Source organism: Anneissia japonica, unplaced genomic scaffold, assembly GCF_011630105.1.
Source record: "Anneissia japonica isolate Jap-2015-1 unplaced genomic scaffold, ASM1163010v1 scaffold287708_len1499824_cov190, whole genome shotgun sequence".
In the NCBI taxonomy this organism is placed as follows: Eukaryota; Metazoa; Echinodermata; class Crinoidea; order Comatulida; family Comatulidae; genus Anneissia; species Anneissia japonica.
The window spans coordinates 199,823-214,551 of record NW_022752295.1 but is presented as its reverse complement, the minus strand read 5'-3'; the positions used below and the strand labels follow the sequence as shown (position 1 = coordinate 214,551).

General features: G+C 35.3%; 1 protein-coding gene across 1 annotated transcript in view; it reads right to left on the bottom strand.

The window, feature by feature from the left end:
• Positions 1 to 11,150, bottom strand: part of LOC117122274 (potassium voltage-gated channel subfamily B member 2-like) — a 36,502-nt gene extending 25,352 nt beyond the window's left edge. Inside the window, exon 1 of the mRNA XM_033267813.1 lies at positions 10,498 to 11,150. Coding sequence (XP_033123704.1) covers positions 10,498 to 11,052 — 555 coding nt within the window. The 5' untranslated portion in view covers positions 11,053 to 11,150. The remainder of the gene's footprint in view (positions 1 to 10,497) is intronic.
• Between the last annotated feature and the right edge of the window lie 3,579 nt (positions 11,151 to 14,729).

Here is a 14,729-nt window from a genome sequence, read left to right as displayed (position 1 = left end):
GACATCGCGGACTATCACAGTGCTCAAATAGGAACATGTAATAATCGTATCAATATTATATAGTGTTTATTCCGTTTAAGACATTTGAAACTATCATTGTATTAATTGTAGATTAATATAATATTCAAATTCTTAGAGTGGCTAATCATGTTATTATCGATGTGTGTTGTTGCCTATTAATAATTTTTTAACTTTCGTGTAAATGTCAAGTCAACACGTTCTGTATTTACGTTATGAATATAATTAGCATTCAATGCACCAGTAAACTATGCCAAGTGTTATTAAATTATGATTAAATTATGGAGGTATAGTATTTTTATAACTCCATGAGTAAACAAGCCATGATAGCTTATCACAATTCATAAATTATGCTAATTCAATTATTATAAATGATTCTACGTAAGATCCTGTATAGTAAGTTATGCAATTACACGTGTCCTAGAAGCTCTATTTTGATAAGTTAAGTAAAAGTCAGCATAATCCACATAATAGACAACAGATCAGTGGCCTCATCAACGTTTTCTATTTATTTTTGGCAGCAGTTGCCATGGAAACATGAGGCAATCCCGGTGTATCGTTTTGAATTACAAGTGGTTAACTAACTAAAGTATACGCTATAAAGTATTGACATAAATGAAATCCAGATGATAAATTTTATCACCATGGTATTATGAACTAAATATATATTAACATTTCCGATGTGTTGTATCTGTTGACTATCACAATCTAGCCGGGCCCGCTACACCCACGCAAATACACCTAATAATGGTAATCCATCGTAGGCCTACACTATACAGCAAGTACAAACAAATCTCTAAAATGTTATTAAAATAGAAAATAATAATTGGGAACAAGAATTAATCACAACAAAGACATGCCCTCCTGGTATGACATCGACATACAATTAACGATCAGTATCACATCGGACAACACTCGAGATATGTCAACAACCGATTCGTTTAAAAGCTGAACTAATATAGAAATCGGCGTGTTCAGATCGCTTTTCAGAACTCACTTTAATATTTATCCTGTCATTAAATAAATACAAGATAATTACATAGTAAACATAAATCATATAATGTAATTACTTGGTGAACGAAGTGTGAAGTAATTCCAAGTCGATAAGAATTTAAGATATTTGCGAGGCTCAATGCTAATAGTATCAGGAAGGATTATTCCAACGAACGTCAGTATTCTATTTTGGTAAAAAATTAAGAATGGAAACAACTGAATATATAACCAAATCACCATGATTTATTTTGATGAAAATACATTTAACACGTTTAAATATAGGCCTATTGATATATTGGCATGGGATATGGTATATGGCTAATGGCCTGGGTGCGTATGCCTACCAGGAATACAAATGGGATTACTGCAATTAAGAATTGGAAAAAGTGACACACCAAAAAACACACACTCGTCCAGATGCTGAACCAGGGCCGGCGCCAAGAATTCCCCGAAGAGGGATCCAAGCTCACCGACAAGGTCCACCCCCCTGTCGGGTGTACTAACAACCTGTCGGAGGTACCAGCTCCCCTACCGGAAAAGATCTGGCACTACCACCGCAACCATACGATCGGGATAGGATACAACACCTCGCACATACGGTAGCACAGCTCGCACTGAACAGTTTTTAATCCCTAAAAATTGACAGGTTAGGCATACCAAAATAGTACTTTCATACCAAAATAGTACTTTCGGCGGTCGAGATTTCATTTTCCCCGAAGGCCTTGCTGGAAATTCCCCGACACCGTGAGTCCAAGTGGGGGATCCAGAGGTCCCCGACGGGGGTCGCTTGCCCTTCTGGACCTCCGCTAGCGCCGCCCCTGTGCTGAACAGTGGCGACGAACACTAACTTCACATTATATATATAGATGTGTATAAGAGACAGTATATACAGTGAGCATGAAATAAAACCACATTGTTAAGACTATATAATATATACACAGCTATTGGGTATTTACTGGACAACAAACCAGTACAAGCTTCTTTAAATGCGAAGACAGGTTGTTCATTTGCGATGTTTTTTTTTTTATAGGTATGCATTAAATAATCGATGAGGGGTTATGCATATACTTATGTAGCAACAATATACATGATGAATGATTAAACAGAAGGAAATGGAAAGCGTAGCTGGCGTGACAGTCCTTGATATCAGAAGCTCAAAGATTCATATGCCAGCAGCTATCATCAATAGTTTCTCACAACCTTAAACTTAACATGTATTTTTAGTATCATAATGGTACATTATAAAGAACAGATAAATACGTATAGTTTCCTCATCCTGGGGCGGATGCAGGATTTGGCGGTAGGGGGTGCTTAAGAGTCCACACCACTTCAGCCCCACCATGGTTGGAGTTAAGGTGCGAAACTTTTGAGAATATCACCCTCAAGGTACCCGAAAATTGCACTCTTACACTCTCATACTTCATAAAATCTCTATGTTCATATTGATAAAAATAATATATTAACAATTCATCGATCGCACCGTCTGTACCCCCTGCATCCGCCCCAGTCATAAATACGCAATACGGTACCACGACAAAGAGCACATTAGCTATGGTATAGCGCCCAAGATGCCATAAGGAGAACTTACTGCTATACCAATGCACAGATTATTGATTGTTTTGTTCATTTTACTGTCAGTTATTGATGCTATAATAATGCTATAAAATTCAATAACATTCTCTTAAAATAACGATTAGGAAATAATATTTTTTGCCATTTATGCTTTGGGTTACTAATAGTCCTAAATTAACACATCATAATATTCAAGTTCAAATTACCTTTATTACGATAAATATAAAAATACGCATACAATCAGCTACCCAGCTAATAAAAAAACAAAGCGTTTTATCATTCTCATGAACGTTGCGAACATCATGGTTTTACATACTGTATACTTCTATAAGTAAAATCATTTATTGATTTTAAAAAAATGGTCATAAAAACAGCAAAAAAAAAGCATCCCTTCATCAACCGGTCAAAAGGTTATGTATGATTGTCAATTACTGAGGGTACCAAAGCATCGGTTCGGCTAGAAACCGCTCTGATACAAAATTGTTAAAATAATTAAATACGTTTATTATATTCATTTCAGTTAAGTTTGCCTTAGTTCATGCATATAAATAGTATTAGGGGCCTATATTCTAAAACCTGGTTTCCATAAAATCGCTACAATCCTGGTCGACAGCAGCTATCGGCGATGTTGATTGAACGGTCAAATCGAGGAGAATTGTGTCTGCGACAAAGATAGGCCTAACGGTTGCAGTGAAAACGTTGTAGTGACAAAGTTGTGATTTTATGGAAACCAGGCTGAAGGAGTTGTTTTAGTAGGTTGGAACCACTGTCAATATTTCACTGTCACAGCTGAGAGATTCAGAACTCTCAGTGGAAACCAGAAGTGAGCAGCCTGCTGCCCCCAAGAACACCTACGAATGGACGACTATTAAGGGCAGAGGTTTTATTTAGGTTCTAGTTTTAGATAAAAATATAAAACATTGTACAGTATATAAATACAAAAACCTAAACATGTGTAGGGCCCACTTGGTGTTGCACCATCAATCAAAACACACACTCGTCCAGATGCTGAACCAGGGCCGGCGCCAAGAATTCCCCGAAGAGGGATCCAAGCTCACCGACAAGGTCCACCCCCCTGTCGGGTGTACTAACAACCTGTCGGAGGTACCAGCTCCCCTACCGGAAAAGATCTGGCACTACCACCGCAACCATACGATCGGGATAGGATACAACACCTCGCACATACGGTAGCACAGCTCGCACTGAACAGTTTTTAATCCCTAAAAATTGACAGGTTAGGCATACCAAAATAGTACTTTCATACCAAAATAGTACTTTCGGCGGTCGAGATTTCATTTTCCCCGAAGGCCTTGCTGGAAATTCCCCGACACCGTGAGTCCAAGTGGGGGATCCAGAGGTCCCCGACGGGGGTCGCTTGCCCTTCTGGACCTCCGCTAGCGCCGCCCCTGTGCTGAACAGTGGCGACGAACACTAACTTCACATTATATATATGTGCATCCACTACTGACAAATGCTGACCGTAATTCTTGGTTTTATAGCAACTTTGTAATATATTTGCGCTGACTTGGCACGTCTTAATTGATTAAAATCGCCGAGGATTATAATTGCTATTGCGAAAGTCAAGAAAGCTGCGAACGTTCCTGTAACTATCTGCTGGAATACTAATTAGATTCCTTATTGCTTCGTGGCATTGATAGTTGCAGAAACGTAATTAATGTCACTTTCAAGAGAAAGAAATGTTCAAATCTTTAATCATGGTGTAATATTATATGTGCTTTCAAACCTATTCGCCAATAAGAATCGTTGTGCCTGTAAATATGCCAAAATAGTGACGGGCAGTGATATATTATTGCAATACGTTGATTAGTACTCGAGAAACATGTTCGTCATGACCAGAATTATGGCAAGAGTGGCCAAATTTTGCTGTTACAGTTTCGTAATTTGAGTATTCTTGTATTTTTCCAAAATTTCGATTCAAAATAAAGCTATTGATTTGAAAACATAATATAATATTTTAGTGAACATTCATGAACTGTTGTTAAATATAGATGATTATTTCATATGAAATAGCATATTATTTGATTACACTACACGATACTAGAACCTGAATTAAAATAGCAATAGGGCTTATTCTTACAAAAAGGCATCCATTTTTACTGTTAAAGGAGCATACAAACATGATATTCTGCTATTATTGATATTAACAGAGGAGAAAATTGAAACATTTTTTCTAAATAATCAATAAAAACTGACATCGTACTAATCTTCGATACTCAAATCACTCAAATTTTATAAAAACTTAATAAAAATATGTTATAATGATTATGACTGGTATTAGTTCATTGTTTTGTCGCAGAAAATATCAATATTTGATGTGTTCTGTCATTTTTGAACTTCCTCATCTAACGTTGATTTGGCCTATTCAGTGACTATAACCCATTATCTAAGTATCTATAGCTAATGCTAAAATTAATTTAACCCAAGCACATTAATGAACAGCATAGTATTGTGTTGGTCGTTAATAATCGACAATAAGCATTTATCTTCCGACAAGGAAATTTTAAAGTCGTAAAGGCACAGCTCGGATTGGATTTGGAATTGATTTCTTTGGTGTGATACCAGGTACTTCAAAAATTGATTGGTTGAACTCATAATAAGTACGGTAAGTTCGAAGCTGCATCCTATAGAGTAAGCGCAACTTGTAAAAAGGGTGCAAAACCCAGAGCTATAATCTACGGGCACTGTACAGACTGTAAAGTAGTAAAAATTGTAATAGGCCCATAAGACAAGCTGTGAAAACAATTTGAAGTTTTTAATTTCACATTTCTATTTTTAAAAAGGGACAATCGTTTTTTATGTTGTTCATGTAAAATTATTAGACCTATTTTATTATTTAATATTTGGACAATTGGAAAAAACACGTTATTCATATCCTAACGTGTCAGAGAAATTGATTACTCTTATGTCGAATTAAGAGAAATGATGATTAATATTCTAATATATATTCATTACTTATGAATTAGACGTTTTATTAGAGAAAGAAAGGAGACAAAAATATGGCAATAATTTATGTAAAAAGAACTTGAAAAAAATACAAAAAAAAAACAAAACAGCGATTTATTCAAACCCAGAAATCAAACAATAAAACACCTGCTTAAGATTACTGAATAATTCAAATCGTCGTATATTTGACTCGCATTTAAAACTGTGTGCAGATGTTTAGTTCACCAAGTTTTAAACATCATATTTATTCTTAACCTTATGAAGCGCCTATGTGACGTCATATTACAGAGGTTAGCATGTCAAGTAGTCTAGATTCTCGTTTTGATTGACAATAATATGATACACAGTAAACTACTATATTGGTAGTTTGGTAAAGAATACGGAAATGATGGAAATGATACGATGAAAAGAAAGTCCGTTAAAATAATTTGTTTACGATTAATGATTGACCTAATAGGTTTTCTATTGATTGATTAACAACAATGGTTTGGTGTTAAAGGAAGTAATCAAAGGGTCAACCTTATCATGTAATCATGAATTTTTAATATTCACTCTAAACCTCCATTCATACTGGAACCGAATTTTCGTATCGGAAGGCCTACCGAACCGATCAGAAAATTGAATCAGTGTGTGAGAATAGGGACGCTGGCGTTCAGCGCATCGGAAACGCGGTCTGAATTTCGGTTTTCGCATCCAATGTGAATGCAGTTTTACGTAAATATTATACATAAGAGAAATGATGATTAATATTTTAATATATATTTATTAATTACGAAATAAAAGTTTTATTATGGACAAAAGGGGAAAGAAAGGAGTGGAGAATAGGTCAATGTATTACATTGATCAGAAATTAAGCATGTTCAAAATAGAAGATACAAGATCGATTATATTGTCATTTCGTACAACACATATTCATGCATTACAGTAGTTTAAGATCTGTATTATTGTACCATCATTCATTTATAAAGTTATTTATTTTTATACTAAGTATCATTCATTTCAAACCTATTTATTTTATTATATTTAACTAATTACATATGAACTTCCGTTCATTTTGTATTTTTATTGCCAATTGGTCTGTGTTCTCATTATTTTAATCTTTTTTTTTTTTTTGTAGTTTTTTTTCTCTGTATGTTATCTTGTGGACGCCCCAATCTTTATTAAGTGCCACCGAAGGTGTATTTTCAAATAAATATTATTATTATCATTAATTCAATTAGTAGTACACGCGACTTATTCATAATGTGAATAATATTGCAATTATTATCACTGTTCAGCTGCCGTCATCATCACCAAAATATTACCGTAGTAGGCCTATGTGTTGTTAATACAGGATAAGAGATGTATATTGCTGTACACACTTTTCAATACAAAAAGTAAATTTTATCACATATATAATATATATTATATATACTTATATTTATTTTGTTCAATATTATATCTGTCTCTTATACACATCTAGATGTGTATAAGAGACAGATATTTGGTGGTTTTTTTATTTTTTTTGGTAAAGTTTTTATGCTTTTTAAAGCTCATACTTGCTTTGGATACAGTACCTTTTCCATTTATTGTTGTGAATGATATACTTTACTTATTTTACTATGTGTATTGTCATTTAATAATTCTTAAACAATAAAATCAAATAATAAATTTTAATTACTTAGATTAGTTATATATAAATCATTTATATCTTTTATTTATTTTTTGTTATCTAATTATTATTTACTTATATATGCACTTGCCCATATTAATGTGATATTAATATTTTTATGTTTTTAGCATTGCTGCGATATTTATAATGAATAACCACTATATGGTACATCTAACATTCAATATTAGAAACTCCAAATCCCACATTTGTCATCAACACTGAGCATTTCAATCGTAGATAGCGTCATCCTTTTAATGTTATTCGTCAGACATCGTCGATGTAATCCACTAATTACAAAGTCTTCAACCAAACGTACACGATATTTCTCAACAACATTATAAGGGACCTCAACCACTCCAATTTAATATCATCAGCGTGGATATAGCATAATAACTGTTAATAGGCCAATTATTGCCATTATTTTCATTCTATGTTGCGTTCAACGACAACCGTTTCAAAGCGTTTCACATATTCATTGTTATAAAAGTTAAAGTAACAATCATATAAAATGCACAACCCACGCCATGGAATGGGAGGGGGCGTCGGTCTACTTTCTTGCAACGCCTGGATGTTCAGCATGACCTCGTTGAAATTTTATAGCATTCGTATCCACCATGCACGCTCTGTAATTCAACTGACCCATAAACAGACATTTCCAAAATAGCGATCAAATTAATCGATCCCTGGATGGAGGGATATTAGCTTTATAGTTATGTCTATAGAGATTTGCCCAAGGCCTTGTCTAACGATTCGAACCAGTCCATTACGGTTGACAGTCGCACTGCTCCAATGCCTTTCAAACAGGTATAAGACATGATACAGTAATCTAATTAGCAACAAATAATGTAACGCTACAATGGTAAATAAGTTCGTTAATTCAATTTTGTAATGAATATGCTCACGATTTAGTCGTATATTAGTAAATTAATGTATCACCGTGTATAATAACAGAATATCGTAAGTTCACATTGATACTTAATGCATTTATGTCTAGTAACCACGTAAAACGTATATAGATATGGAAATACATGATTTACCCAGCAATTATCTGGGCCCATTTATTTTACATAAACGTTTTCGAATAATTCGAATAAATTAAGAGTATGTAAACCACTGGAGAGAAATACTAAACTGTATTTGATATCATTCGGTTTTTATTTCGAATTTCAGGTTGTCGACGCGGAGCATGATAGAATGATAAATATGCAAGGCAGAAGAAATAGCAAGCCATCAAACGCAGACACGACGGGCAATTAGTGTCCACATTCAAAAGGTAAGACATGAGTCGTTCGTTTGTCATGTCATATGGTCATCTTCTTAGCCATCAGACTAAAAAAGTCAAGATAATTATTCTTCTCGTGGCAGAATCTAAAACTGAATTAAGAGAAATTTGCAAGACTTTCCAATCTTAAGCTTTTTAGGAAATATATTAAAGACCTATTGTAAAATTGTCAATATCTTATGCTGTAAGGTTTGTTTAAAATATAATGTTTTATATTATGTCAAAAAATAAAACACTCCTCGCATGAGATTAGCGTAGCATAGAGAGATTAACTATTAAAACCTATAATCCGAATATTTCAATTGCGGCAACTGAGGCGGTAAAAAAAAAAACTTGGAACTTTTGCTTTAAACTACTTCACCCCTCGGACTCGACATTACAAGCAATCTCTCAGTGCGCTAAATTAAGCCATCCAATGACACTTCAAAATAACAATGAAACATTTGGCTTATATATTATAGGATTTACTAATTCAAGTAGATCTTTTAGTGGAATTGTTAGTACTGTATATGACTGGCCGGCCATATCATGGCAAATTGTGGTTTCGCTGTAGGATATGATAGACTTTTTCTGACCAAAGGGTTGTTGTTCAATCAATGTGGTATTCGCACCGTGTTAATGGCTAATTTCGCAATCAAACAGATAGACCTATATATTAAGATAATGATGTAGCATTTGAAGAACAAAATATCTAATAAAGCATTGTCTACTCAAATTTAATAAATTGTCGACTTGCGACTAAACATTCGAAGTTCAACAAATTAACGTTGTAGAGAGCAGCCCCAAATACTTGTTTAATGATTGTGTAGGCCTACTTCCCTATTATGAGATTATACGCTGGACACAGTGTGGAGTACTGAAGAAAAATACCACGTAAGAGAAGCAGCCCAGTTTGATAAAACAGAGTTGGTACCAGCTTTTCCCAACAGGTGGCTCATCGTTCCACGACAGATGGGCCTGAGTCCACACCCACCTCATCTCTACCATGGTTAATTTCCCCCGACAGGTTTTATCGAAGCCCTGGACAACGCTTGTGGCAACGCTGAGCGTTAAACCATGGATATACAAGGCTCCGTCATTTAAAAGAGACAGTAAGCTGCTGGACTCACGTGATCCAGACCCGCTTTAAAGAATAAAAGTCTGCCGGTGTCACAGAAAATTAGATTTTTTTCGGTGTGATTTAAACCCACAGAATTCAGAAGACCTTTTTTCTAATGGGGTGCTTTTCCATTGAGCTGATTGGGCAGTACACAGGGAGACAATCCCCATAATGTTTTCCGAAAAGTAGACCTATAGGCCTACTTTGTGCTTTAACGTGCATGGAATGTTGCATATGGAACCAACGGCTTAAACGTCTCATCCAAAAGACAGTGCACTTTTGAATTGTATATCAACCCTCCAGCTAAAGACAAAGGAGAACAGTAATATGCATGGATGCATTGGACTCATGGCTTAGGTCACAATGGCGCTGGTAATTTTGGTCTTTAGTTCGAATATCTAAGGACAATGTTCTCAATAATTAGGCCTAGACCTATTTGTTTCTAACATTTATACTATTTATCACCGATGATCTTTAAGTCTAACATCATTATTATTATTTACAAATTAATTTTGTATTATACTAAACCTTAAGAACAGAACTCGTGAGATTTTGTTGTTTTTAGGACATTACTGAAGAGGAAAACATTTTCATTAATATATGAACATCACATCACGTGATCAGATTTTTGTGAGCAATGTTTATGTAACATACTCTATGTGATAAATCATCGTGACGTCATGTATAACTTCTATTTAAAACAAAATGTGAATGATGTTGACGAAACTTCCTATTCGATTACATTGACAGCAGTACTGATTGATAGATGTGATTGATTGATTGGTTGATAAAGTTGTTTGATCGCTTTATTGGTTTGATTTGATTGACCGATTGATTGGGTTGACGTGATTAATGGATTGATCGATTTTTTTAAAAATAATTTAATAATTGTAAGTGTTAACGGGTTAATAGACTTACCCTAGCATATGAAGATGAGTTAGGTTTTTCCATTAAATCCCAAACTTTCCTTCTCTTTTTGGCAAAACATCCCGTGCCAAAATTCTCACGGTTTCTGTCCATTAAACTTTCATTCATTCGGTTCCTTTCGTTCAATATTTGCTCTTTCTTTTGAAAGTATTTGTGTTGACAGCAGTCCTCAAGGTACAATTCATCAATACCCCAGTATTCCAAGTCGTCCCCAAACGAAATCGGGCAAATATCTTCAATCATGTGTAGCTTACCAGTACGATAGAAATTTATAATGGCACTGAAAGTTACCGGGTGACGGTCAAAATAATATTCGTTGGACGATAATATATAATCATCGCATAATGCCATTATGGTCTCGTGGTTATTGCACTCCCTAAGACGGCCTAACCGAGAACGTGGTAGACGCCGTAGCGTGTGCCATAGCACCTCATGTTTAACCCCACCGACGTTAATGATCACACGTTTCGTCTGGGCCCGCTGTTGTACGATGCTGCTACAGTCAGGGTGCAGGCTAGTGTGTGAATGCGCGTTTTCCTTATGCATAGTAACGGCGTATATTCACGTTTCTTTGTGAAGATGTTTTTTGATCAGATTATTGTTAAATGCTCACGCTCTGTCATTAAGACTCCCTATCAAAAGAAACGCAACTGGAGAGAAAAAAACAAAACAAACATTAATAACATTGTCCATATTTATCAAGCCTTGCGCAATAAAATTACAGTAAGGAAAAGATGACCCATCTTTATCATTAGCTTTATGAATTTTAAGTTCAATCAATTTACTTATTTCGCTTGAAACATTACTGCCTATGTTCAGGTGTCAACTGCAATCGCCAATGCCGATATCCGCAGGTGGCTTATCGAAATAAAATTTCCCCCATCCAGTATGAATTAACAGCAACACTAGAATTTCTTCTCTACAGTGTAAACGTATCCAGTATTAGCCATTTCGCTCAATCAGACACGGCCACTCTTCTTTTCTACTATACGACTGCCAATGATATTCGCAGGCTCGCTGTTGTTTTATTGTGAGTCTATCATAATCATAATGTTATGCTGAGTAGATCGAGGCGATTGCGCGCTATCGTCGCTCGGCGTGTATTATAATGAGCATCTCATCTCATCCAGTGTTGATTCGGAGCCCAGCTTAATTCGTCAAAACAGTTGTAATACGGTACTTATCAAATAAAATATCGCTGGCTAACTGTAAAAAAAAAACATCAAAAGTTAATTTTCTCAGATGAACGTATGCCATCGCATTTCGCTAAAATGCACAACTGGCATTTTATGAATCATTGAACACTGGATAAATAATCTTGCGATCATTCAGTTTAGTCTGTGATATATGCTTAAAAAACGCACCAGGCAGTTTAAAATCGCTGTGCAATAAATAATAAAAAGGACTATACATCATCGTATATCTATGAACCACTCTGCTAAGCCCCACTTCTTTTTTTTATTTTGTTCACACACGCGCGCGTGTTTGTGGGACATGAGCATTTTTCTGGTCCTGTTCTCATTGAGCTTAAAAGTTTGATTGACACTCAGAAAAAGTAAGTTAATTACCTCCTGTTTTGTGATATACTGTTCGCCTTTCAATTCGAGACCACCTTTGAGACCTTAAGATTTGGGGTGGTCTCAAGGTTCGGTCTCCACATAGAGGGGTGGATTAATGTTAATAGAAAGATTGTTATTTGGTTTTTTGAAAAAAAGTGGTCTCGAATATGATACGTCTCGGAATTATAGGGGTCTCGAATTGGATAGTGCACTGTATTGCTAAAAATTTTCAAAATTAACGATATTACCGCTGTTAAAAAATTAGTATTTACATTGATATTATTGGTTAATACTTGTGGAATAGTCTTAAGCTACGATATACTATTGTTCCCGGTTGACCCATGTAAAAAATAAATACTGTAATCTACAGTACTTTACATAATTCTCATAACCTGGTATTTATTTGATTGACAACAGTGACCGCTTTAATCATTATATCACAATTTACCTAAATAGTACCATTTTTATTTACTTAAATTGTTGCTATTATAACAATATAATACATTTCAATAAACTTGGTACAGTAGGCCTATAATGTGTATTGACACTTGATAATAATACATGCCTATAGCCATATCTATATTTATTGGCAGGGTTACTATAATTGTAACGAAGTAATAAATTTTAATACACATTAAACAGTCATTAATTACACAACGGTCATATTGAAAATAGTTTAATCATCTGGTTCGTATGGGATGGCATAAAATATTGATATTGGATAACCAATTCTGTTCCTGACGAATTACCGTATATTTTGAAAATTTTAATATAGCGTAGTCAAACACATGGGCATACCATAATCCCGAACAGACTAACTTTACTTCTGAACTAGTAAAGGACTAAAGTTATCCTTGTAGCTTACTTAGTTCACTTTTTGAAATGTGAGGGATGAAAGCAAAAAAGTATCAAAATAAAATGTTGAATTTATCCTTTTAAATTGTTTATTTAGCAAACAAACTGTATCTTAAGTACTCTTATGTTTCATATGACGCTATCAGCAAAACCGCGCAATTTGACAATGAACTAAAAATAGCTTTGTACTCTCGATTTCCGATGTATTGCCATATCCACCCGTCTTCGCTTTGTACTACCCGTGTCAGCAATCGATCAGACACCGTGTGCCACTATGGACGTTTTTACAACCTAATATTAAATTAAAATCATGAGAGCTCGACTTCGGTAAAAAGAAGATATGCCGCTTTGTTAAACATATCAGTAATTATATCTGGCCTAAGAGAAACATGGAGGAAGAATCTATCTATCTATCCACTTTCTTCCTCCATGAGAGAAACAAACTATAGAAAGTCCCTAACGAACGCATGCTCAGTCTTTCAAATCTAATGGTTACTCTGCCATTTTATTTAGAAATGAGTATGGCTAACATAATGGATTTCTATAATCGGCTAGGGAAATTATGAAACAACTTACTATCACGTTGCTCTTCTTATATAGCATCTTATGAATAATTAATTAAGGATTATGTTTATGAAGTAAAAATTCACAAGAAACAAGGAACTATTAGGGACATTAAACGAATGATCGCAATGATATTTACCACAAAGACAGCTACTGTAGCAGGTTTGTGAAATGTTCCGTGTTTCTCAAGAAGTCCCAATTTTTATAGATTGAGACTGAAAATGGATTCCATTCAAAGTCTCCTAAAGAAAGGCGTAGTACAAAATTCTGCGCACAATTTATATATACTCATACATAAACTATACTAACTCTAAATATAACTTCTAGGATATTGGTATACATGAATCTTATGACCGGACATCGCTATAAGTGCCGTTGTATCTTTTAGTAAAAATAAAAAATAACAACCTACAGCCATAAATATCGGCGCTGGTTCGAACGACACGCTCGCCTGTGATTCTGGATGGTGGAACAAGTCTTCTAGGATAAGGACTATAAACCGTAGGCCCAGTGTAGTCCTACACAATTGGCTCAAGGTGCACTAAAGAATTCAGTACATCTTTCGAGACGAGTAGGGGGTTACCCTGGTGTACTGGTCCATACATCTCCTCTTACCCTGTGCTCACGGATCATTAGGTCATTTTGCAGGATGTACCTACGTAAACGTCAACGTAGCTTTTGAGCACACTGCTCTTCTTCAGGTGAAAGAAAAACACTGTGCGAAGATTGAGGCATCAGGAATGGAATGGAATAGAATACTCGAATGCTTCACATGAAGAATAGTGTTCTTGAAAGCTAGTGTCAAGTCAAGTAAAACTAGTCCTTAAGTACTCGATTTCCCTTCCAGTTTTTAATTCATGGTTAATTGCACTGGCGGCACAAACAATTTTAATACTTGGCCAATCCTCCTGTTGTTGCCAGGCCCCACCAATAATCTGCCAAAAGAAGTGTGAATATTGACAAAACAGACGGATGGATCACCGGTTGGCTATTGTTTATTTTGGTCGGAACCTATTGTAGGAGGTTACATTATAAAAAAATTCCAAATTAGTAAAAAACACAAAAAAAAAAAAAAAATCCCGGTAGGGCCTTCAGCCTTGAATGGACACCAACCGGGGGTCCATGCAATCCTCCTGGCTCTAGCCTCGGTTTCTCGCTCCCTTGCAAAGTGCTTACCCGTGCTTATTTTATATCCACGAAGTATGTCCAAATAGCTTTTAGATAGGTCTATTATACGCATTATAC